We start from the raw sequence: 23,441 nt of genomic DNA on the forward strand, positions 1-23,441 counted from the left end.
ATGTCCGTCTGTCTGTCCGTCCGTCCGTCCGTATGTATGAACGCATGGATCTCAGAACCTATAAGAGCTAGAGACTTGGAATTTTAGCTGTAGGTCCTCCTACTCCCCGCAGATCGATTTTGTTTCCGATATTCGATAACTTGTCCGGTTTCCAAGTAATCGATACAAATCGATATCAAAATCCGGTTTTTTAAGCAATTTCGGCAAAGAATATGAGCTAGTCACTAAACTTGTCATATAGCTTCTAGAATAGTATATATCTTTCATTTTATACCTATCGCCTGTTGGAAGAAAAGGGTTCAGGGTATCCCCTAGTCGGGAGCTCCCGGCTAGAACCTATTACTTGTTGTTATTATATTATAGCGTACTCGTAAGCTACACAAATAAATCAACAATCGGAATAAACATGCCGAATTGTGGCTGTAGGTTTGTTAGAAAAATTCTTAGCCCGAACAAAATCGAGGATTTACAAAACGTTTTTATTGAATACTTATTCTCAGTAGTAATTTGATAAGCTACAGTATAGATTAATTACAAAATAAATATTAAATACAAATGGCAACTTATGTACATAAGTGCGTACGTAGCAGCTGATTAATTAGAAAATAATAGAAGGGGTATATCCGTAGTCTCTAGTAATAATCAATATATTCGTTGCAAACACTTCACCCCATATCAGATGAACTCATGTAAAGGTGTTCTCATTATGTCTTCAACATATTTCTGCACACAACACCTAACACACAACACGTTATTTTAAATTATCTATGAAGGCATTTAACCAGATAAGTACATATAGTAAGTAAAATTTCATTGGAAATACCTATTAGCAGCTAACATGCGATAAACAGTAGAAATTAGCAAAAATAACGGTGTCTAATATGTCTATCAATAAACTTAAACTTAATATGTGTGTAGCCTAAGTTAACTTATAGTATAATACAAAATGTATGTACATGTGTAAATGTATATACAAAATGTAAGTACATCTCCTCATTTATATTTGGACTTCAGCTATGCCGGACTTCACCCGTACTCGAGACCTGCGCGTTTATGGTTGCAACGCGATGTCGGTTCTCTGCACTGTTCTCGGACGTCTCAAAAAAGCCAGGAAAAATTGTTGGCTGAGCATCCAAATTTTGTTCAGCGCTTAAGTTAACATATGTCGGCTGTAGCTCTGCTTCATGGTCGGCTGGATCATGCAGATCATAGACCTCCGTTATGGGCGGCCAATTATCAAAGGACTTGATATTATACTCCAATCGCATATATTTGCGATTTGATGTCTTTAAGTTTTGCTCGCGTCGAACTTGGAATCGCTTAAATACCAAATACTCGACCACAAAAGACTCCAGAAATGCATGAGTGATAAATGCAACAGCTCCATATAGCAGCATAATGTAACGAAATGACATATCCGGCGGCACGATAAGTTGAAAGAAGTTGGCAATCCAATCGCTTGGATAGGCAACCAAGTAAACGACGATGCAGGCATTTATCACCAGAGTCAAGCATAGGGGCCAATTCGACCATATTGGTTTTCGGTATGGGGCTCCCTTTGAGAATACAAATGCAAGTATAATATACTGGAAGCTCGATATGGCAAACATCGTGTAGTTCTCATAGCAACCCAAATGGTCCTCATCAGATGGCCGGAAGGGTTTAAACCAAGGCTGTTGATGTAGTTGAAACCAACCTGCAAAAAACAATTACAAATTCAGTAAAAGGCACAGAGAGTATTGCGATTAGCTTACCGGCGACCTGAAAGATGACCACGACGGCTAAATGGAGCACAAGCGAGCTTAAAGGCGTTGGCGAGATGAGGGAACTAAGCGGCACTTGCTTGACCAGCTGGCCATCGTAAGCCTCAGTTTTGCCAAAGAAGAATGCAAATATCGATATCAAGCCAAGGTCAATATAGAGATATTGCTTATCGGTTAGATTCGAGTCGATTGAGTATAGGATCATAACGGATACAAACTGTACCAGGGAATAGGCAGCCATATATTTAAAAATACCAAATGATGTAACTAAGGCGGCGCGACCCTCCTTGATAACATTCGGTACGGCAGCAATAGTTGGATTACGCGAAGTGAACGGCGATGCTATCGAGGATTCAGTCTCGCTCAACGATATGCCAGTGTGTGCTACCTTTAGGGCACCGCAATCGTTTGCCCCATCCCCGCACATTGCCACATAATAGTCCAGACTCTGTAGCTCCAACACTAGCGATTGCTTTTGCTCTGGTGACATGCGTGCATAAATGGCACCGCGCGTCAATATGATTTCCATTTGCTGGGGAAACTGATCCTTTACAATTTGCCATGTCTTGCCATCCATGGCGAATATATATTGACGACGCCAGCTATCATTTCGCTGTGAAACAACTGTCGCTCCAAGCTCCACATCATCGCCGTCGTTATGGGTCCATGTGTCAATTGTTTTGACACTGGCCAAGCTGTTGCTGTTGGGCAACACACTTGAAGCACAGCTCATGCCGCCATTTACCAATGAATTTGTTGACTTTGATAGATCCACATCCAGCGCGATTTCAGCCGCGGAAAATGTTCTATTACCATTGAGTGCTGGTGTGCAGCACGTCGTCTTACTGCCCAGTTCGAGCGTATACTGAAGTTCATATTGGCCGGTATTTTGGTCGGTATTCAGCTGCTTATCAAAGCCTTTCATCAACACGGGCACCGCATGCACTGTGATTACCGCCTGCGTGGCACTAACAATGCCGCAATCTCTGGCCACGCTCATTGCTGTTAATATGTTATCGCCCGTAATCATAACTGTCCGAATATTTGCCATATTGAGTGAATTTATAACAGCCGTTGTGTCCGGCTTCAGGCGATTCTCAAGTATTACAAAACCGAGAAACTCCAAGTTGTGCTCGACCTCTTCGCGAGAAAGGCGCTGTACCTTTGTGTAGTTCACCTTTGGGTTAAGTGTCTTGAATGCCACGGCAATAATTCGGAACCCTTTCTTAGCATAAATCGAGAGCTGATGGCTATAGTCGTTCGGCATGCTCTGTGGCTGGCACAATTGCTGTAACATTTCAGGTGAGCCCTTGCAGTAAACGTTAAAGCCCTGAGCGCTGAGACAGCGCGTGATCACTGACATACGCTGCAAGTTGGACGTAAATGGGAACTCCCTAACAATTCCATGATCAAAATTCGTTTTAGATTTTAACAATCCCACGTTGGCCAAGAGATCATCTACCGAGCTCTGTCGAAATACGGGTGCCGCCTCTGCTACTGGTGTTTCCTCTCGATGCGGTTGCCGTAAAATTGTCGGATAGATCAAACCGTACTTCTCATTTTCGGGTATGTTGTTGGAATCTTCCAGTATCCAGCCCGTCGATTCAAACATCTTAAGATCCAAGGGATCGCCCATCATCATGCCGTTCATGACAGTTATTGAGTGGCACGTGACCATGCCAAACAGAAAGTGATCGTACGGCAGTCGCTTCACATCTTTCAGGGGTATTTGAAACTGATTTGTAGAAGACTTTGGAACGACACCCCACATGTCTAGGCCATCCTCCGTTAGGGTTCCAGTCTGAATAAAATGGAAATAATTTATAAGCCTTGCTATTGAATAACATTTCTTGGGGCAGACCTACCTTATCAAAGCAACAGCAATCAATACTGCCAGCCACGTTGATGGACCGCGGGGAAATGCAAAAGATATTGTTGGCTTTCAATCGTTTTTGAGCATAAAACCGACCAACAGTCATGGCTGCAGGCAGGGCTGGTGGTACAACAATTGTTATAAGATCCAGCGATTCGACCACTATCTTAACAGCATCTGTGCCGCGTAATATCTGAAAGGAGCAAACATGAGGTAAAAATATAAATCCGAATATTTCGTAATCACTTACCTTCGTTACAAGGGTATATATAAAGCCAATGCATGCAATTAGCGCTAAAAACTGAATGAACTTGTACGAATCCTGTTCAAACTTATAGTCCACAGGCGGAGGATATAGAATGGAGCGTATCAGGCCACCTTTGGCTGTTATATTGCCTGTATTTATCACGAATGCCAACACTTTCTTAGATCCAATGTATCGCGTTTGTATAACCTTAGTGCCACAGAAGAGTGTGTGCCTTGCATGCTCTTTTTTATCAAATATCACATCGCGCTTCATCGGCAGCGGAGTTTTGGTAACTGGCACACTTTCGCCCGTCAGCATCGATTCGTCCAGGATGCAGTTGCCGGATAGTAAAACGGCATCGCATTGCATTGTGCAGCCGGACGATGGTATTTCAATAATATCGCCAGGCACTAACATTTTCGTAGATAATTCCACAGAAACTCCTTTCGCGTTAACCACCCATGCATTTCCCGTGTTTAGAACTGTTTTCTGCAGCACATCTTGATTCTGCAAATCAAATAGATACAGTTGTACAGACTATAACATAAAGTTTCATATGATCTCTCACCTTCTTCGTTTGCACAATGGACATAGATATGCCAAATATAGACATTAACAGGATGACACAGGCATAGTAGTAATAGTCATAGGTAAACCACAGAACGACAGAAAATATTTGGAATACATAAAAGGGATTGAGAGCTTCCAGGAAGAGCAGTGTTTTCACATCCCTCAGCGGCACGGTTATCTCATTCTCCCCAAATACAATGCGGCGTGCGAGCTGCTCTTGCACAGATAATCCACGTTGCTGGTGGTAATAGGAACAAGGCACATTTACGTCTAATCCATTGATTTTTTGAAAGCTTTTTATGCTGTTGTCCCACGCATAAACCAGCTGCTTACATCGAAATGTCCTCAGGGATCGAAAACCTAAATAAGCGCAACAATTTAGTTATTTCAACGCATAAATAAAGTCATCAGCTTTTGAGTATAATCTAATAATAATCTTAAGCACTCACATTTTTATTTTATATGTATGTATATATTTTGAATTACCTTTGAAATGCGCTGAAGCAAAGTGAACTGGGAGCTGTAGTTTATTATCATCGAAATCCTCTCCTGGCAATATTTGCTGCAATGATTTTCTAAGAAATAAAAACAAAACTTAATTACACATTTTTATTAAATGTACAATTTTCGATATAACGTACTTGAACTGCTCGACGTCCAGAATCCGCACAGTCTTGACATGATACAGTTTGTGATTTCCCTGATAGTCTTCTTCGATGAGCACCTGTTGTGCCTCCTGCAAGGAGCAGGGCTTGCATGTGGCAAGCAGATACCAATGCCGCCACCAATGTAGGATAAGGCGCAACAGGCCTCCAGTTAGAACAATGCAGATCCAGCACAAAATCGAACGAATATTGCAGCGCCGGTAGCCGCTTATTTTCATCTGATCCGACTGATCTTGGTTGAGAAGTGCGACGCATGGTTTCGGATCTGAAACAAAAAATGGATATGGAATTTAATGATGATGCATTGGCAATGACAATCAATATACACACACACACACACATGCAAACCCCATTCACCAGTTACCAGTCTTATTATTATTGTATTTTGTCTCATACCTCGCAAATCTTCGCAGTTCATCATCAGTTTAGCTTAAAATTTGAGCTTTGTTGTCTTTTCAGGAATGTCTGCAATATGGCACACAACATTTAATTTAAACTCACGTCACGTTGCAGATGTCATCTCTTTATTGATTTGATAAAATATATTCTTTCGCTGAAGTAAGCCCAAAAACTTATATTGATACTCGAAGTTGTCCGGTAAAACAAAAATCTGCGACCTTGTTGAGCTGTTTAATTTGACACTCGGAGACGGCTCTTAATCATCACACAAAGCAACATTGCGACAAAAGCCTGTTCGAATACACATACATACATATTTGTACAAAGATAAAACTCGAGTGATAAGAAAAAAAAAACGTGCAGTTGTACAAGATCGAACCTGTATACGAGAGGTACGTCCGAATGTACATACATAATTATTTGCGTCTAGAATTTTCGAACAACGTCTTGTGTGTTGCTTTGCTTAATTATTTTATTTCTTTATAGGGATATAATAATACTCACAATTGCACAACCGCATGACAGCTGCGAATGCCAATGTTTTTATGAATGCGCGCGTAGTGTGTGCGTGTGTGTGTTTGTGTATGAATAAGCGTGTCTTTGCTGTGTCTGTTGTGCTTCTGTGTGTGTGTGTATGTTTTTTCTATTTTAGCCAAGATGCCGTTAATATTAAATAAGAAATCGAATACACTTGCAAGTCGAAAAATTCATATTTATTTACAATAACTAATACACGAAAGAAGTACCATAAGAACTAATAAAAATGAGAATTACACACACAATGGCAGCAGCGACCACTTAAGAACCATTGTTTCACACACGCATGAACAATTAATCAACAATCTGCGTCAATTAATACATTTATTGTATGCAAGCGTTATGTATGTGAGTTGGATAACATTGAAAAGAACCACAGAGTGTAAAAAAACAATTGTGGAGAGATCACAACATATATACTTTACACATTAATAAATCTTTCATAAATGATAAAACACTTTGGGAAGAGGAATGGCTCACGCGTGGCACGACGTCACCCACTGACACACACACATATACACATATATATATATATATATATATGTGTGTGTGTTTCATAAATTCACTCGCCCTTGTCCGAAATGGATGCTCAATGGCCCAATGGCCGACCTCATGCCTGACAGACACCCAAATTTAGTACAATTAAAAATGTATTGGCATATGTGGACAGGCACCTGTTGCTATATTGACGACGGCCTAGCAAGAAATTGCAATTAAGTGCTTTGTGGTATTAGCCACAGCGCGTTTTTAAGAAATTTTGATAATATTTGATAGCCAAGTACATGTATCGGGCATACATACATATGTACTTACGGACGCGTGTAAGCACATATATACATGTATGTACATAATTCACTTAATCTTGTAGCGTCCATGTCAATGCACGAATATCAAATTGCGGTCGCGCTATTCAGATTCGAAATCGAAACCGAATCGCGAACCGAAATGTAAAGCCGAGAGCCGATTACGATCGCAAGCGCTCCGTTAACTTAAATCAATATGTACTCAAAACTGAACTGAACTGAACTGAACTGAACCACACAGACACCGAAGAACGACTGCGAGCCAGCAGCAGAGACGCGCACAATGCTCGCAGTATGATTACAAATGTTTATTAATTTGTATATTTTTTGAATGGGCCATTGAATTCCATTTAATTGCTTCTAAGTTTAATTTTTTCTTACTACTGTCAATTTTTGTATACTTTTTAATATTATGAATTTAAATGCAATTGGGCTTTTTATTCATGATTATTTTTTCACAACTATCGCTTTAGAACTTAGTAGTTAATAAAGTAAATTATATATATAATATATATCTCGTCAGAACGGTTAAATTTAGGGCACCGAAATTTAGTTAAGCCCGGGAATTTCTTAACAATTGGACCTAATATTAATAAATCTATTTTGGTATACTGTAGGAGCGACTCCCTAATGTTTGAGCCAGGGCTACAGGATATCTCCTAGTCAGGCACTTGTAATTACAATTGGTTGAGTTCACAATGTAAGTCAACTTTCAGGGTTACTGCGTTCGTAGTTAAAAAGTAACTAAGCCCAACACATACAGTAAATAATGTTTATATATAAACAGGGGGCCTAATACTAGGCCTGACTATGAATCTAGCTCAGCCAAACAAATTACCAACAGTAGCTGTAAAAGTGAGGAATCAGCCGACTGCGCAGCTGCGTGCTGCGTGCCTCAACTTAATAACATGCAAATGTGAATGTAAATGTAAATGTGAATGTGTGTAATTCCACTTACAGCGTTGTTGGGGACAAATACAAAATATAAATAACTTTTTATATAGTATTTTAATTAAAATTTATACCTATAGGCGTAGATTTTTTTCTTTTTTGGGCACATTATTCAGTAGAAGCTGCCAGCTGGGCGATACCCTGCACAATCCGAGCTGTGATCAAACGGAGTTTGTACGACAAATATGAAAATCAACAACGCCATAAAGTTAAGTTGAGCTTTGCAAACGGAGAACGTCATCAGACTGTGAGGCTTAGCAGAGGTCGTCGGATCAACTCCAGCAGAGTTTTTTTTTAAATATGTATATATTTATTTAACTTGTTATGCATATCTAAAATTCAATAATAACAAATTTGAAAGGAAATACAAATGGAATGCGGGTTAACACAATAATAATTAAAATTTTCTTTTGTTCCGATTATTTTTGGGAACTACAAAAGGCTGTCATATATTTTGGCAGACCATCCCAAACATCCAAAAGACTTGAATTAAATTATTATAAATTAAATGTTGTACGAATATTAACACAAGCAACGAGAGTTATAAGTTTAATTAATTAATAAGTTTTAAGACAATTATGTCGTTAAACGACCTCACGATGTGAATGTCTGTCTGGGTTAAGATCTCGGTAGACATGACTGATGGTAATAATGTTAGTGTTAATGGATTGCGTGGGGAAGGGAGTATGGTAAATGTGTAGACACGTGTTGGCTATAAGAGCACTTTTTTATATTTATAAGTACAAACTACAAAAGCTGTTTGGCTGCCACTTGCACTTTGAACATTATTTATTCGAAGGCTAATTACTTCTTTATATGTTATACTACTAGAAATAATTGGGTAAGTAAATTTCCTATTTCGATTTTCAGGCATATTTGGAACAATATAAAAGGCGAAAAAGAAAAATAGAAAAATCATAAATAATAAAAACAATGAGAGTACAATTTGGATAGAAACAAAGCGAATTTTATAGCATAATTAATTACTAACGCATTGTATTTTGCACGGCTCACAAATTTTAATATTAAGCAACTTTTACAATTTGTGGAGGTAGGAGGAGGCAGGAAATAGACCTGGATATTTGCCCGATCTTATGCTTAATATAGTACATTTTTTGACCCTTCAAAGTAGCCAAAATGATACAGAAGCTCTAATTCCGATTGGTAGAAATACTTTCCAGAAACACTTTCCATTAAAAAGAACTCATTTTTCGACCGATTCCAGTCTACTGAGCTATATAATATAGATAATATATGAGATTTTGCTTAGGTGCATGCCAAGTTTTGTCATCTCTATATATAAAACTGTTTGTCCTGACTGACTGACTGACTGATTGGTGATCAACGCACAGCCCAAACCGTAAGAGCTAGGAAGCTGAAATTTTCACTGTAGCTACCTTATGTGATGTAGGTGCACGTTAAGACGGGGTTTCGAGAAATTCCACCCGCAAGTGTGGAAAAATCGCGAAAAACGTTTGTATGTAACTTTTTTGTTTACCATCCGATCGGCCTCAAACTTATTTTCAAAGATCTTTGTTCAAATTCATTTGAGGGGTGTTTCACACTATTCGAAAAATCCGTTCCTCCTTGGTGGAAATGAAGGTCAAAGATTTGGTGGGTGAAGTTTCGCGCTCAAATTCGTTTCCAAAGATCTATAAGAAAAATCATTTGATACGTGTTTCACACTTTTCGCAGAATTCAAACTTCTTCGGGGGGAATGCGATTTAAAGATTTTTTGGGTGAAGTTTTAAGTTGTGTCCGATTTGCTTCAAACTTATTTTCAAAGCTCTACATAAGAATGTAATGAATACGTGTTTCAGCGATTTGGGAAATTCCCCTCGCAACAGTGGTAAATTGGCGGAAAACGTTTGTATGCAAGTTATTTGTTTACCGTCCGATCAGTTTCAAAATCATTTCAAATTTGTTTCAGAACATTGATTTTATAACATACGTGCCACGGGCAAGGCCGGGTTATGCCCGCTAGTAGTATATAAAACAAGCAAAAGTTCTCTGGTCGGGCCTCCCCCCACTTTCCTAGGGGATACCCTGAACCTTCTTCTTCCAATAATCAAAAACAATTAAGTTCCTCCTTGGCCGAGTTGAACTTGCAACCAACCGAACTACTTGCCGACGCCTTAATACAACACAGCCCCATCAAAGAATTGAGATTCAATGAAAATGAAACTGAAAAAAAAAAACAAATTAATATAGCAGCACATACACACACACACCGCACACAATTGCAATTCTATTTGTGTGTGTGTGTATGTGTGCACATGTATACAGAAATTCTTGCGCATTGTTCTAACCCCAAAACGTTTTCCTTAATAACTTCTGTGCTTCTTAACCGATCTTGATGAAATTTTCAGCAGAAGCTCTTTTTGTGCGATAGAATATTCGTATATATTCTCAAAAAGACAATTGTTCATATGGAACTTATGCAATTCTATTTGTGTGTGTATGTGTGCACATGTATACAGAAATGCTTGCGCATTGTTCTAACCCCAACACATTTTCCTTAATAACTTCTGTGCTTCTTAACCGATCTTGATGAAATTTTCAGCAGAAGCTCTTTTCGTACGATAGAATATTCGTATATATTCTCAAAAAGACAATTGTTCATATGGAACAAATAGGGTTATTTATTTGAATTATAGCTAAGGGGCGGATACTTTTCTAGAAGCTACATGTCAAATTAGCTAACTCTAACTCATAAAACCTTAGAGATTTGCTTAAGAACGGGATTTCGATATCGCAATTGATGCTGATCAAGAATATATATATAGTTTATGGTTTATGGAGATGCAAAGCTTCCACATACATTTATACATTTATAAAGAAGTGTAAAGTCTAGAATTATGGTAAGACATAAATATGAAAAAATGCATAAAAATGTATATAAAGAAGAAAAACATTTACGCACCCTTTACGAGTAGCTGTGAATCTTGTAGATCGAAATCTTCAGATGGATCGATGATGGTGCTCTCCTTGTGCCTCTGATGCTTTTCATTTGAACGATGGTGAGTGGGCGATGAGGTTGACTTCGCCGGCGTATTGAGGCTGCTGCGGGCAGCCGTGTTATTGTTGTCCATTTTGGTTGGCAGATGATCTGTTTGCTCTGCGAGGATTGAGTTGCTGTCGATGTCGAGTTGCTGTGTCGGCGGCATATGCCACCAGTTGAGCTTCAATAGATTGTTTTTGGTTGCGATTCGAGGTAGATGAAGCAATCCCTCTTGTTCCTCCGCCTGCATGTTGCCATTGGACTGCAGCGGCTGCAGCACTAGGAGCTCTGGGCAGACATTGTCCGCGATCAGGCAAGCGGCGCCCTCACTTTGGCTGGCAGACATTTTCCGACGCTTATTCCCGATTCTTAAATAACGTCAATATATATATATTTTAATTTCTGATTTGGCTGATTACTGATTTATATCGTTTTGGCTTTGCTTTGATTTTTGGTCGCACAGTTGGTTAGTTTTTCTTTTTTTTTTTTATTGATTTCCCTTGACAAGTCCAGCTACTATGTCAGCTGCACATCTCCCGTACTTGCCGGTTTGTCGGAGTGGATGCAACGACGACTACGCGAGACGCCACCAAAGGGAACGCGGAGACCGTGCGTGTTTGCATCTTTGACTGGATTGGACCGATGATTCACATGCGTTTAAAATCAAAGAGAGAGAGGCGGCGGAATGATATATCGAGCACGGCACTTTTAAAAGCTGGCTTTTAGGCGATTTCTTTTACGCTGACGCAATGAGTAAAATTCGTACCGGTATTTCGCAATCCAATTCCAATGGGATCCACCTCCAGGCGCAGGTCTGCCGAGCCAAATGAACTTTAATCATCCAAAATTCGCACTAGCGTTCACCAGGCGTAGACACCACGCTCCGGCCAATTGTTTTTGTTGCTTTTGTTGTTGTCCTCCGCTGCCCACACGCTTCTCAAAATAGAATTGTTTCACGTACTCTTTTTGGAGTAGCACCAAATCGATCAGGATCAGGCCAAAGCCGGCAGCTTGCTCAATATACGCCCAATATGATGATCCCTGCTGTGCGCCGTCCACGTCAGTGTCGGTGTCTGTGTCGATTACGTCACAATCTCGACGCTTACGCAACCTTCTCTTGAATGACCCGATATGCTCCTGCTGCTCGGTTGCACTTTGAACTGAATTCATTACGTTATCACTAGAAGGAGATACTTGTTTCTTTGACAACCCGATGGCGTGCCAATGTGTTAAATGGAAATATCTGATCAATTCACGTCCTCTCAGTTTCACAATTGTATATTCTGCTATGTTCATATGTACATATGCATTCATATATACATTACCAAAGTTTCGTTGAATTTTATAACGTTTCAATCGAAATAAAGTGTCGTTGAATACACACACACACAGTATACCACAATAGTTTTTCTTTTAAAAGTATTTTCTTGTTAAACAGGGCGTCTTACGCACTTTTTTTTTAACTATACGTTTAACAATAATAATTGCTCAGCGTTCATTTGATTTTCCGCGAGTTGATCGAATGACAACTGTTGATAGAACGTTGACTTATTGTATTTATAAATCGTTGATTTGTTTTGAACTACTATTAGTGATTTGGCTGCTTTTAAAATGGGAAAATTACTGTTCTTCACGCTCATTCCTTGATGAGTAACATTGAATGGCATACTCATCGCGACAAATGCATTCGGCGGCTTGGCGTTGGCTTTTTATACACACACAAGCGTCAACAAAATGTGGAAAGTCTGGAAAGCTGTTCGCCGTAGGTTGTCTGAAATAAATAAACGTCTGTTATTACGCATATCAAATTAAAAAAAATCAGAACTCTAAGTTTATTCTATAAGCTGTAGTGATGTTTGCTTTACTTGTATCCTTTTCTTTGCATTAAGCTCGATTTGTGAATAATCGATAACGATGTCATAGCACAGGAGGTTGTGGTGCCACACCGCAAATGTTCTATGTACATACATACACATACATATATACATACGCTGAAGTTATAAGCAACTCTTATAAGTTTGCCACTTGCTTCGTTTACATCTTGTGTTATAAATATGCTGAACTTAATGAATCAAAACGACCTTAACACATTAAATGAAATAATTATGTAGACACAATGTGAGTCATGCGACAAGTGACATAACATAAATCTACACACAAAAATTTCCACACTTGTCGGTATACTTATGTATGTACAAAATCAATTTTCTAAATAGCCGTCAAACAAACCTCTAGGTACATAAGTACATATGCATGAATAAATCTAATGCACTCATGCCAAATATATCCCATAATACTTTTAGTATTGATTCTCGTTAAATATTTACTATTAATTTATGATTTGATAGAATTCGTAGATGAGCGTTTTTCACTGCCACACACGTTTTTCTGCGAGACGAAGCATATGTATGTATGAGCACATATGTTTATATATCTAAATACGCATGTCATGTAGATAGAAATATGTATGTATGTGTATTAATGCAAAAGATAGACAGCCACATTGATCTCATGATATCGAAAACAATTCGATAAATGAGTATGTTATCGAGTGGCCTGCAAAATTATATACCAAATACACCCTTTTTTTTGCAGACACCCATGCAGAAAACATGTTACCGATACTAATTTTTTGTGAATGTGGGCAATTTTTTTAGCTTAACCCCCAATAATTTCCCATCTACACATATATAAATTCCGTTTTTCAAAAAGGGCGGGTTCCTTAGTTATTCAACTGTTCCTACTTCCTACTTGTTAGTTCATTTTAAAAAAGTCCAATTACGAAAAATGAATTGCACACCAATTAAATGCATTTATTTGTGATATTGTTAGTATATCATGATTTTAATTAAAATAATTTATTTTGGAAATAAAATCACTGCTCAGAAAGTACTGTAGCAAGAAAAAAATAAGACTTAATTGAAATTTGAATATCTTCGGGCTTGTTCTCTCAGGACTTATTCGAATCCATGTTGAAATAAAGCCATGTGGATTTTAGGCTTATTTAAATATGTTCGAAATACTTATCTTCCTTACCAATTTGACCATAATTAATATCATAACAAGTACAAACCAAATAAAGTTCAACAATTTATTTTGGAAATCAAATATTACGCAATACTACTCAGCTGTATTCAAGGCGTGCAAATCGAAGGCTTCCTATTTTGAATTCAACACCGAGCTAAAAGTATTTAATATGTTTGTAAACACACACGAATGACAATTTATTAATTATACACATTGAATAAATATTGCAAGACATCAACGTTTTTTTTTTTGACTGGTACAACAAAACTGGAAGATATCGTCGGGAATCCATGTTAAAAGCAATAATTCAATAAAAAAAGTCGAGTAACTGAACAAATTGTAATTTGTTGTCCTGCCCGTCAAATAAATCTCCTTTTAATACATTTGAACATGTATCGCGTATACTACATGAGCTTCGTTTGTATAGTTGCAAACAAAAAAAGAGTACATACATAAATAAATAAATATATATGGATCATACCAAAACCTAGAGATATCAATCAACTTTTCAATCTTGCGTTTTGTTTGAAATATTGCTTTGTAAATCTGAATTACGCGTCGTAATTGTTTTATCATTTGTGATCGAATTGTTTTCCCATTGTAAATCATTTGGATTCACGGCCCACGTCGACTCGGTAGCTGGTTGTTGGCACTTGTCCACCAGAGTATGCAATAACGAGTCCTCGGCTGTGTCTGCAATCTTTTCCAAATCTTTTAGGTGAAGTGATTTTATTAAATTGTCCTCCAGCTCCGTCTCCGTCTCAATGCCTTAATAAATACAATATATGAAATTCAATTGAAATACAGGATTACTTTCTGATAGAGTTACCTTTTGGCTCGATATTTTCATGCACATATTTGGGAATCTGATATTCTTGCGGCTCACTCGGCGTTGGCGGAGGTGTCGAGGTGCAAGGCCTATCTGTTGTTCCTATAAAGATATATATATAAATTTGCGATTGGTTTTTGTTGGATTAAAGGAAGACATACCATTTTGCGATTGGCATTGTTTGCGCAACAAATCATCTTCTTGGCTAAGCTGATCTATGTTCAAGGTTTCATTGAGGCCATCGGAGAGATGATGCACTACAGTTTGATTGGTTTGATTTTGTTGCAATCTGGCCGTGGCCAGGCCGCGCTCCAGTTTATCGGTGACAAGCTCCAAGTTGAATATGCACTGTTCCACAATATCGTTTCGGCCAATTTTGTTTAGTACCTGGGCCATGGCATTGCCAGTGGCGCGTGGGCCCTCCTGTTTTAGCCAGAGTCGCAGCATAACCAAACCCTGCTGGGCAGCGGGCTGATCAGCGTACTCAGCTTTGACTAGCTCGATATCGGTCTCGGGTACACCCAATTCTTTGGCCAGCTTCGGCCAGTCACTTCCCAGCAAATTCGATATATCCGATAATCTGATATCAGCGCGCTGTATGTCTTCCGTTGCTGCGAGAGCAATTGTATTGTCGGGCGATTTTGTGCTTGCTTTTATTCCGGCATTTATCATATCCTTGTAGTTAAGGCCGTGATCAATGTTATTATATCCATTGTCGATACCATTTTCATTAGACCGATTAAACACTTGATTAACCACCTCGTGGGATGCCGCGAGGGACACATTCAGAGCACAGATTGCCTGCAACGGTGCCTCACCGGGTCCAACTTTCGGCTCGCTCATAAAACAAAGGCGAGCGTGTGGCTGCTCTTGATCCTTGATATGTACTATGAAAGACAAACGATTCTCACGAAATGCCTGGAACGTGGTATTCAGTTGTTCGCCCGATTTCAATACGGGCACCAGATTGCCAGCAAATTCAAGATAAATATTTTGATTCTGCAATACCTCGACATCGCGACTCTTTGCCACCTCGCTGAAATACTCTTGCTGTTCTAGAGTCTTATCCTCTTTGTCGTCGGTCATACAGAAGACGGACAGCTTTGCTTCCGTAGCGGATATTTGCTTAGCAAATACCACAAACTTGACCATAAATGGCACCTGAGCCATATACGTATAAAGTTCGGTGGCCATTCGTCCAGCGTCGGCAACATTGCGACAATCCATTAGCCAAAAGCGTGCCGATACGGTTGTGGTAAAGCTAACGCTATCCTTGACAAACGCCAAAGGCGTTGACCCAGTAACATCCTCCCAAATAGCTCGATTCTGTCCACCCGTAATTGAGCATAAGAGCCTCAAGGTGGGCGCGTTACCGTTCGTACCGCTATATGGTGCATTGACCATGCCTTGATTGCATGTTTTTGGCGCTGGAATGCTCAATGTGATCGCTTTGTGAAACTTGCGTCGACGTGGCTCGACGGTGACAACTGGAGATACTGCAACGCCCTGACCGAGAAGCTTGGAGCAACCAATCAAGTCCACTGGCTGTGCCTGAAGACCGACTCGAATTTTCTTAGTCAATGCATGGGGTGGAAATATCGATTGGACTTGCGGAACAGCTGTAGATGAAACAGTGCCGCCATCGGGCCCAATTGCATGGACCTCCTGGCGGATGCGCGAAACAACAGCAAAGAAATGCGGCACATTTTGTGTCACAATACGTATTATTCGGTTTGTGTGTAGATCCTCCAGTGGATTTAAATCGGCATCGATCGTTTCGTTAAGGGCGCCCAATAAGTGCTCTTCATCCTCATAAACACTATGCTCCCGCCAGCTCTCGCCATTATCCGATCGTAATATGATAATTTCCCGCTCTTTTTCGCGCAGCGATCCAAAATGCGGCACTTCCAGTACAATAGGGCTTTAAATTTGAATACAAGCATTTGAATAAAAGAAATCTGATCACAATTTCGATATACGTACCTTAGAAACTTTCCCTCGACGGGTGACATTTCCAATATGCGACTCACCAGCGCCTCACCCTCCATCAATGGCGGTGGATTTGCGACTCTCTGAGGCTTAACATAGCGACAAGTTATACGCGTGGGCTCCGAACACGCCTTGGGCGGCACAATTATGCGAACTCCACTGTGTCGACAGCCTCGCATCGATCCGCCACGCGCGTCCACAAGGAACGAGACAAGGAATCTGCAATAGTACACAAACTTGTTTTGTGGCTGTGATTAAATATCAAATATTATGAGATACCCCAGATGAACGGGCGGTCGTACGATGACCACATTATCATTCTGTCGTTCCATAGAAGATGCGTTCAAGTTTGATTCAGTTGTCCTGGTTACTTCTATCAAATGGATATTATTTGTGATTGTGAGGATTTAATTATTAACAGTACGCACCTCTTTCGATTGTTCGACCGCCAAGGCCATCCAATTGATCGTGCTCGGGATTGGTGGTGTCAAAGTTTTGGTTATCATGATCATTAGCGGCTTTTAAATCGTCGGTCGCCATATATTTGTATTGATTATGATCTAAAAGTTCGTCGCCACCTTCGTCTTCGGAATCGGATAGTAGAGTTTCGTGCATAAATTCCGGAGCTACGACCTTGTACTTTTCCTCTAGCACACCCGTCGATGTATTTATTACGGATGTTTGCGTTACAACCTTAAGTGTCTCTACGGCTGTTATGTAGCCTAGGTTATGAGCTATATTTAAAGCTGTTTGACCATTCTGGAAACGAGAAACAAATTATAAATATAATTATTATATTATAATATAATTTTAATGGAACACACTTTCACTAACAATTATCTGGAGAAGAAGTTCAACCAACTTCAAGATTTATATAAAACTGTTTAACATTTTCCGAACAACGCCCGAATTTTGAGATGTATAAGAGCATATGTTAATTTGCCCCCTTTGAATGACTAATTCAATATTCAATATAAGCTCGCACACTCTCAGAGAGCAAGAGAATTTCACACATATATTTATAGATGTGAATAAGAGAATGTGGAGACGAGAGAGAGTTACACGAGATCTCACTAATCAATAGAGAATCGAGTGCACCACGTGCCAAGTCGTCTCTGTTGATCAATTTCAATTGAATATCGTATCTATATATATTTTCATTTGTATGCAGTACACACAGTATATATATAAATGGAAAATAAACAGAGTCTGTTTAAAAATAGACACAGTCTATCGCTCTACTATTGATAAATGTTGTTGTTGTGTCACTTGGAAAGCGCTGCTCAAGTGCTCGAAAAATAGAAGCAGTTTCTTTCTATTGACAAATCTTTAGCTATTTCAATATTGTTCAGCTAGTCGAGCTCTATATAAAACTCTCTCTATATATAAAACTGTAGCTGGCTAGCTGCACTCGTCACGGCAGTCACATTTAGTCTATTCTGCAGGAAAGTCATATATATGTTAAATTATATTATATATATATATATATATATATAGCTCACATGCGAACAATCGACCGGAAATTTAATTTTTGTGCGAAAACATCGTTAGTAGAACAAGTAAAGACGTGAATGATTGTGAAAAGTTTCAGTCTATATAGCAAAGCGAAAAATCTCTAAAAATTCATTTTGAGAAGCCATAGAAAATGTGAAGAAAATTTGATATTTGTGTATACGAATATAATCTCCGAAAATAATCGGACTTCGCTGTTTAAAGTCTTGTCCGTCCGTCTATATTTGTATTCCAATTTATTTTTCAGTTTTAAGGCTACCTTCATACATCGTCTACACATGTCGGAAAACAAGAACTGACCATCAGTAGTATTTTATGAAAAGTTAATTTGTTTACAATTCCAGGCCCTGCTTGGCTTTTAACATATCCGGTAAATCGGTATTACCAACTATTTGTTGTTTAAGATATTTTAAACAAACTCGCCTTTAATAATATATCAGCAAAATGCTATCAACATCAGATAGTTATATATATATGCCTACAATGGGATCGAAAATAGAGTTTTTATAGAGGTAATTATTTGTTGAAGGCCGTTGTTTCTTGGTTTAAGGGCCTTCCTGAAGGTTTTTTGATAGAAAGCATTAAACTATTACCTCAGCGTTAATAAAATGGATCGTGAATCGTGACAGTATCAATATTAAGAAAAGCTTTTGAAACTTACATTTGTGATTGCATCGGGGTTTGCTTTGTGTCGCAGCAGTAGATTGATTACCATTGTATGACCCTGCTGTGCCGCCTGATGGAGCGGTGTGTAGCCAACATTTGTTGTCATATCAATGTTGGCATCATTTTCGAGCAGAAATTTAATTTCATTAATTTGATTATGATGGGCAGCAATGTGAAGGGGCGTATAGCCGGCTTTCGTGCGCTCCGAAATGTTTGCGCCGTGGTCAAGTAAAATACGTGAGACCTGAACATGTCCCTCCTGAGCGGCTAAGTGCAACGGAGTCAGTCCGTTCTTTGCTGAACTGTTGGCATTGGCACCGTGCTCCAGGAGCAGTTGAACCATTTCGATATGTCCCTCCTGCGCAGCCAGATGTAATGGCGAAAATCCAGATTTACTTAATGCTCCCACATCGGCACCGTGCTGCAGTAGCTCTTGCGCAATTTCCAAGTTATTTTTCTTAGCAGCGATATGAAGAGAACTGTGCCCATTGCGTGCGCTTATTTGCGTCGAGGCGCCCTTCTCCAGCAGCAACAGGACCACGGGCTGGTGATCGTAGTGCGTGGCCACGTGCAACGGAGTCACATCGTTTTTACCCTGACAATCGATGGCGGCACCTTTTTGTAGCAACAGATTTGCCACCTTTACCTTGCCATATTTGCTGGCCAGATGCAGTGGTGTGAAGCCCTTCTTGGTCTCGGCGTCCAGCTGGGCGCCGTTCTCGATGAGCAGCTGGCAGACTTCCTCCTGGCCCTCCTTGACGGCAATATGCAAAGCCGTATACATATCCTTCGTGCAGGCATCTATCTGGGCACCATGCTGAATCATCAGCATTATAATGTCAATGTTACCAAGACGAGCTGCCACATGCAGCGGTGTTTGACCCTCGCGAGCAACCGCATCGACTTGAGCTCCATTCCGAAGTAATATTCGAATGATATCAGTCTAGAAAATAAAGTGACATCAATCAGTTTTGTGGTCAAAACAAAAAACCGCCAATCATGTACGTACCTGATTTGCACGCGCAGCCAAATGAAGCGGAGTCTCGCCGCGAACTGTGGGCATATCGGGACTGGCGTCGTGTTGCAGCAAGTATATAACAATGTTCATGCAACCTAAAAACAAAATCATTTCACATTTCTGATTAGTCAAATTGTAGAATAGGAGAAAATACGCAACGTACCCATAAAGCTGGCCACATGCAATGGCGTCAGGCCGGACTCTGTGGTTGCACGAATGTTGGCGCCGTGTTTGAGCAACAATTCGGCAACCTTGATGCGATTCTTCTTGCAGGCAATGTGCAAGGGCGTAAATCCGTTGAGGGCACGCGAATTGGGATTTGCGCCATAGTCGAGCAGCAGCTTGGCCACACGTACATGGCCACAGTGAGCGGCCACATGCAGGGCCGTCAAATAGTCAACGGTAACCTCATCGACAGGTGCTTTGTGATCGAGCAGGAGGCGTGCCGCCTCGTCGTGCTCCCCCTGCGCCGACATATGCAGAGCGGACAGGCCGTTCTTTGTCTTCGACAATATGGGCGCATTCTGAGAGAGCAGCAGCTGAATGACCTCAACATGACCCGAGCGCGACGCACAATGCAGTGGTGTTAGGCCATCACGGGTGGTTGCATCAATGCGGGCATGTTGCGACAGCAAGAGACTACACACTGCCGCCTTGCCCCATTTACAGGCGACGTGGAGTGGCGTAATGTTATGCTTGGCCGTGTAGTTGACATCGGCGCCACGTTCCAGCAACAAGCTGGCAATGTCCACGTTGCCATAATGGGCGGCAATGTGCAGCGGCGTGAATCCCGACTTTGATACAATATCAGCATTCGGATCATGCTGCAGCAGCAACGTTGCCGCACTAACATCATTCTTTTTGGCTGCAATATGCAACGCCGGCAAACGCACCTTGCCGCGCACATCGCTCTCAAGGAGGACCGCGACAACCTTGTCGTGCCCCTGCTGCATGGCCACCGCCAAAGGGGTAAAGCCGTCTTCGGTCGCCAGCGACGGATTGGCGCCTTTGCTGAGCAGCAGACGGCAGCATCCGTCATGATTCTCCTGCGCAGCCATATACAATGGGGTAAAGCCGTTCAGCGACTGCACATTCACATTCGCATTGTACTGGATTAGCTGTTTGATCACTTGTTGCTGCCCCGCCAATGAAGCTATATGCAGCGCGGTGTTGCCCTTTTTTGTCGCACTGTCCACGTTAATGCCACGCTTGAGTAGCTCATTGCATATGTCCACGAAGCCATCCTTGGCAGCCAGATGCAGTGCATTCAATCCGTTCTATATATGCCAAGAAAAACAAACACAACAAATTGTTTAGGATCGAGATAAGATACTTTTCCCCAACAAACAAAGTCGATGACGCCCGACTTGAGAAGTCAGAGATGCACATTTATAATCATCATGAAGGACTTTCGATTTAAAACTAATGTTCTCTAATATTTTTTGGAACATACATCACAAATTGATTTTACAAATCAAGATCGATTCGATTTGAAAATTAAAATCGGATTCGTTTTAAAGCTTTTGATCCTGAAACGTTATCATTCCTAATCCATGCGAATTCGTAACCGTTTTCTGTTAATTGTGTTTGATGTCACAGAATATATTGTTTAAAATGATAGCGCCAATAATTTCTGATTATTCTCGGGCAAAACGACGACCTATATAGTGACCTATACTTTTTATTTATTTTGCCCATTTATTTCATTCCGATAACTCAAAGGCAAAACTCTTGATCGGATTCGATATAAGGAACACCGATCCATTTCGATTGGAATCGTAATCTAGAACCGACACCGTTAGTTATATTATTCTCTGCCAGAGTTTTAAAATGAAATACATCTGCGAATGTGTCTTACCGCATTGCAAGTGTTAATGTCCGTGATTAGACCAGCATCTATGAATTCCAGAACCTTACCTAGATCACCGCTTCGTGCAGCTCGTAGAAATGATATTGTTGCATCGTTCTGGATATGGATAGGAATAAAAAACACACAAAAACCTTTAATCTCTATATATAAAATTGTGTTTACCTGAGACTAACTCGACTGATTGGTGATCAACAAAAACAGCCCAAACCATTAAGAGCTAAGACGGGCTTTTGGGTAATTTCACCCTGCAGGTATGGAAAAAGCGTGAAACACGATCCACCTTAAACTCATTTTCAAAGATATTTGTTTAAATTCATGGGGGTGTCAACGATTTGGTGAATGAAGTTTCAGGTTTAAAAATGCATCTCTAAAGATCTTTATAAAAATTCAAAGGTTGAATGAGCAAAGTTTCGGATGTAAGCTGGTGCAAAGATCTTTAAGATATTGAATTTAAATCAAAATCATAAATCGATGGTAAATGTCGGTTAAAGGTTAGGAGGGTGAAGTTCACTGCATAAATACTTAATGAATACTTTTCCAGCTATTTTGGAAATTTATCCGAAAGTAAATAGGTATATGGAGAACTACATATCTAGATAATTTAGTTTGTTGACCCGATCATGAATTTTCAATGGGTACAGAAAATAAAAAAACGTTTTAAAAATTTAAACATGGTTGCTATTTATATATATACATATATATATATATACGCATAAATCACATAAATACACATAATAGTAAGTAAATTTCAAACCGAATAGCACCGACTCCGCCAGCTGAGCACAATACAATTTAGTTTTTTTTTAATGATTGCACACATACACACACAGATTCAGATACAACATATGCATCTCATGTATTTGAATTTACAGTTATTATTGGTGACCATCGCACAATAGTGTGATCAGCACTTGAAAAGTATGTGCTGACGGGGGTGGGGGTGGGGTCATGCCGCAATGTACGCCAGATAGTTGTGCGTGAGTGTGCGTGTGTGTGTGTGTTTATGTGAAGTGATCTCATCATTCGGATGGTTGAGCTCTACATTCTATGGATAATTTAATCCGTTGTTTGACGGTATAAGATAAAAGGACTAACATTTATGCTCATATAGTAAATCATTCTTTAACTAAGGTTTACCTGTTTTTGATGCTTCGCAACAATATTAGCTTTATCAATGTACCCGTTGTCCATGGTGTCGCTGTTCTGATTTATTTGTATCTGCGTTCGTTTAATTGCTGTTGCTGTTTCGTGACCCTGGCTTTTCGTTTGTATCTCGTTTAGTGGTTCGCCAAGTGTCATTTTTTTTGGATGAATTCCTGAAAATAAAGCACTGACTAATTAGTTAGTTGACCACAAATGGATATCCGGACCATAGAAAATAAAACTTTTACCATATCAAACATACATACATACAACATGTATACAAGCGTATGTATGTATATACATGCACTGTCGTATAAACATATATTTGCTTGCAAGCTTTTTACAAGTATTGCATTATGCACTTCTATAACTTGTTTACAATTTTGTTCAAGCATCGAATTTATTTAATTATTTTATTACGTATGACGTCATTTCTTCACCTACCTTAAATTTTGTGCGAATGAATTGCAATGCTAATACGAAATTAGGCCTATCGAAATTATATCAGAATATCGATATTTTCCACAAATAGTTAAATAGCATATCGTGTTAAATTTTTGCGGTGATATATCGAGTTG

The 23,441-nt window shown here is 39.7% G+C and overlaps 2 protein-coding genes across 6 annotated transcripts; both read right to left on the bottom strand.

Annotated features, from left to right (window-relative positions):
- Positions 1-458: 458 nt before the first annotated feature.
- Positions 459-13,206, bottom strand: anne (anne boleyn). 5 transcript variants are annotated; one of them, XM_064681473.1, is made up of 9 exons: positions 13,039-13,206; positions 10,732-12,580; positions 5,095-5,383; positions 4,940-5,028; positions 4,452-4,813; positions 3,887-4,390; positions 3,629-3,829; positions 1,755-3,564; positions 459-1,696 (listed from the first exon to the last, which is right to left on the bottom strand). In XM_064681473.1, the coding sequence occupies exons 2-9, from the start codon at positions 11,153-11,155 to the stop codon at positions 1,011-1,013; spliced, it is 4,365 nt and encodes a 1,454-aa protein (XP_064537543.1). In that variant the 5' UTR covers positions 11,156-12,580; positions 13,039-13,206; the 3' UTR covers positions 459-1,010. The 5 variants fall into 5 exon arrangements, with proteins under 5 accessions (XP_064537543.1, XP_064537545.1, XP_064537544.1 ...); XM_064681475.1 differs by lacking the exon at positions 13,039-13,206 and adding an exon at positions 12,982-12,998; XM_064681474.1 differs by lacking the exon at positions 13,039-13,206 and adding an exon at positions 12,675-12,769.
- Positions 13,207-13,886: 680 nt separating this feature from the next.
- On the bottom strand, positions 13,887-23,049 carry Ank (Ankyrin). The gene is made up of 11 exons (XM_064681421.1): positions 22,858-23,049; positions 21,709-21,816; positions 20,014-21,127; positions 19,842-19,945; positions 18,828-19,775; positions 17,083-17,413; positions 16,934-17,027; positions 16,649-16,873; positions 14,827-16,586; positions 14,666-14,767; positions 13,887-14,604 (listed from the first exon to the last, which is right to left on the bottom strand). The coding sequence occupies exons 1-11, from the start codon at positions 23,017-23,019 to the stop codon at positions 14,345-14,347; spliced, it is 5,208 nt and encodes a 1,735-aa protein (XP_064537491.1). The 5' UTR covers positions 23,020-23,049; the 3' UTR covers positions 13,887-14,344.
- Positions 23,050-23,441: the final 392 nt, after the last annotated feature.

This window comes from Drosophila montana, unplaced genomic scaffold (assembly GCF_035044405.1).
Source record: "Drosophila montana isolate Dmon_TW-CO22-7 unplaced genomic scaffold, ASM3504440v1 contig_2397_1, whole genome shotgun sequence".
In the NCBI taxonomy this organism is placed as follows: domain Eukaryota; kingdom Metazoa; phylum Arthropoda; class Insecta; order Diptera; family Drosophilidae; genus Drosophila; species Drosophila montana.

Coding starts and splice junctions, on each gene's coding strand:
- anne (XM_064681473.1), bottom strand. CDS start 11,155: ATGTCTGCCAGCCAAAGTGAGGGCGCCGCTTGCCTGATCGCGGACAAT. Junction 5,384..10,731: donor TTCACAGCTACTCGTAAAGG/GTGCGTAAATGT, acceptor TTTTTGTTTCAG/ATCCGAAACCATGCGTCGCA. Junction 4,391..4,451: donor CCATTGTGCAAACGAAGAAG/GTGAGAGATCAT, acceptor TTTGATTTGCAG/AATCAAGATGTGCTGCAGAA.
- Ank (XM_064681421.1), bottom strand. CDS start 23,019: ATGACACTTGGCGAACCACTAAACGAGATACAAACGAAAAGCCAGGGT. Junction 19,946..20,013: donor GCATGTGGCCAGCTTTATGG/GTACGTTGCGTA, acceptor TTTTGTTTTTAG/GTTGCATGAACATTGTTATA. Junction 16,874..16,933: donor CGACCGCCCGTTCATCTGGG/GTATCTCATAAT, acceptor GTACTATTGCAG/ATTCCTTGTCTCGTTCCTTG.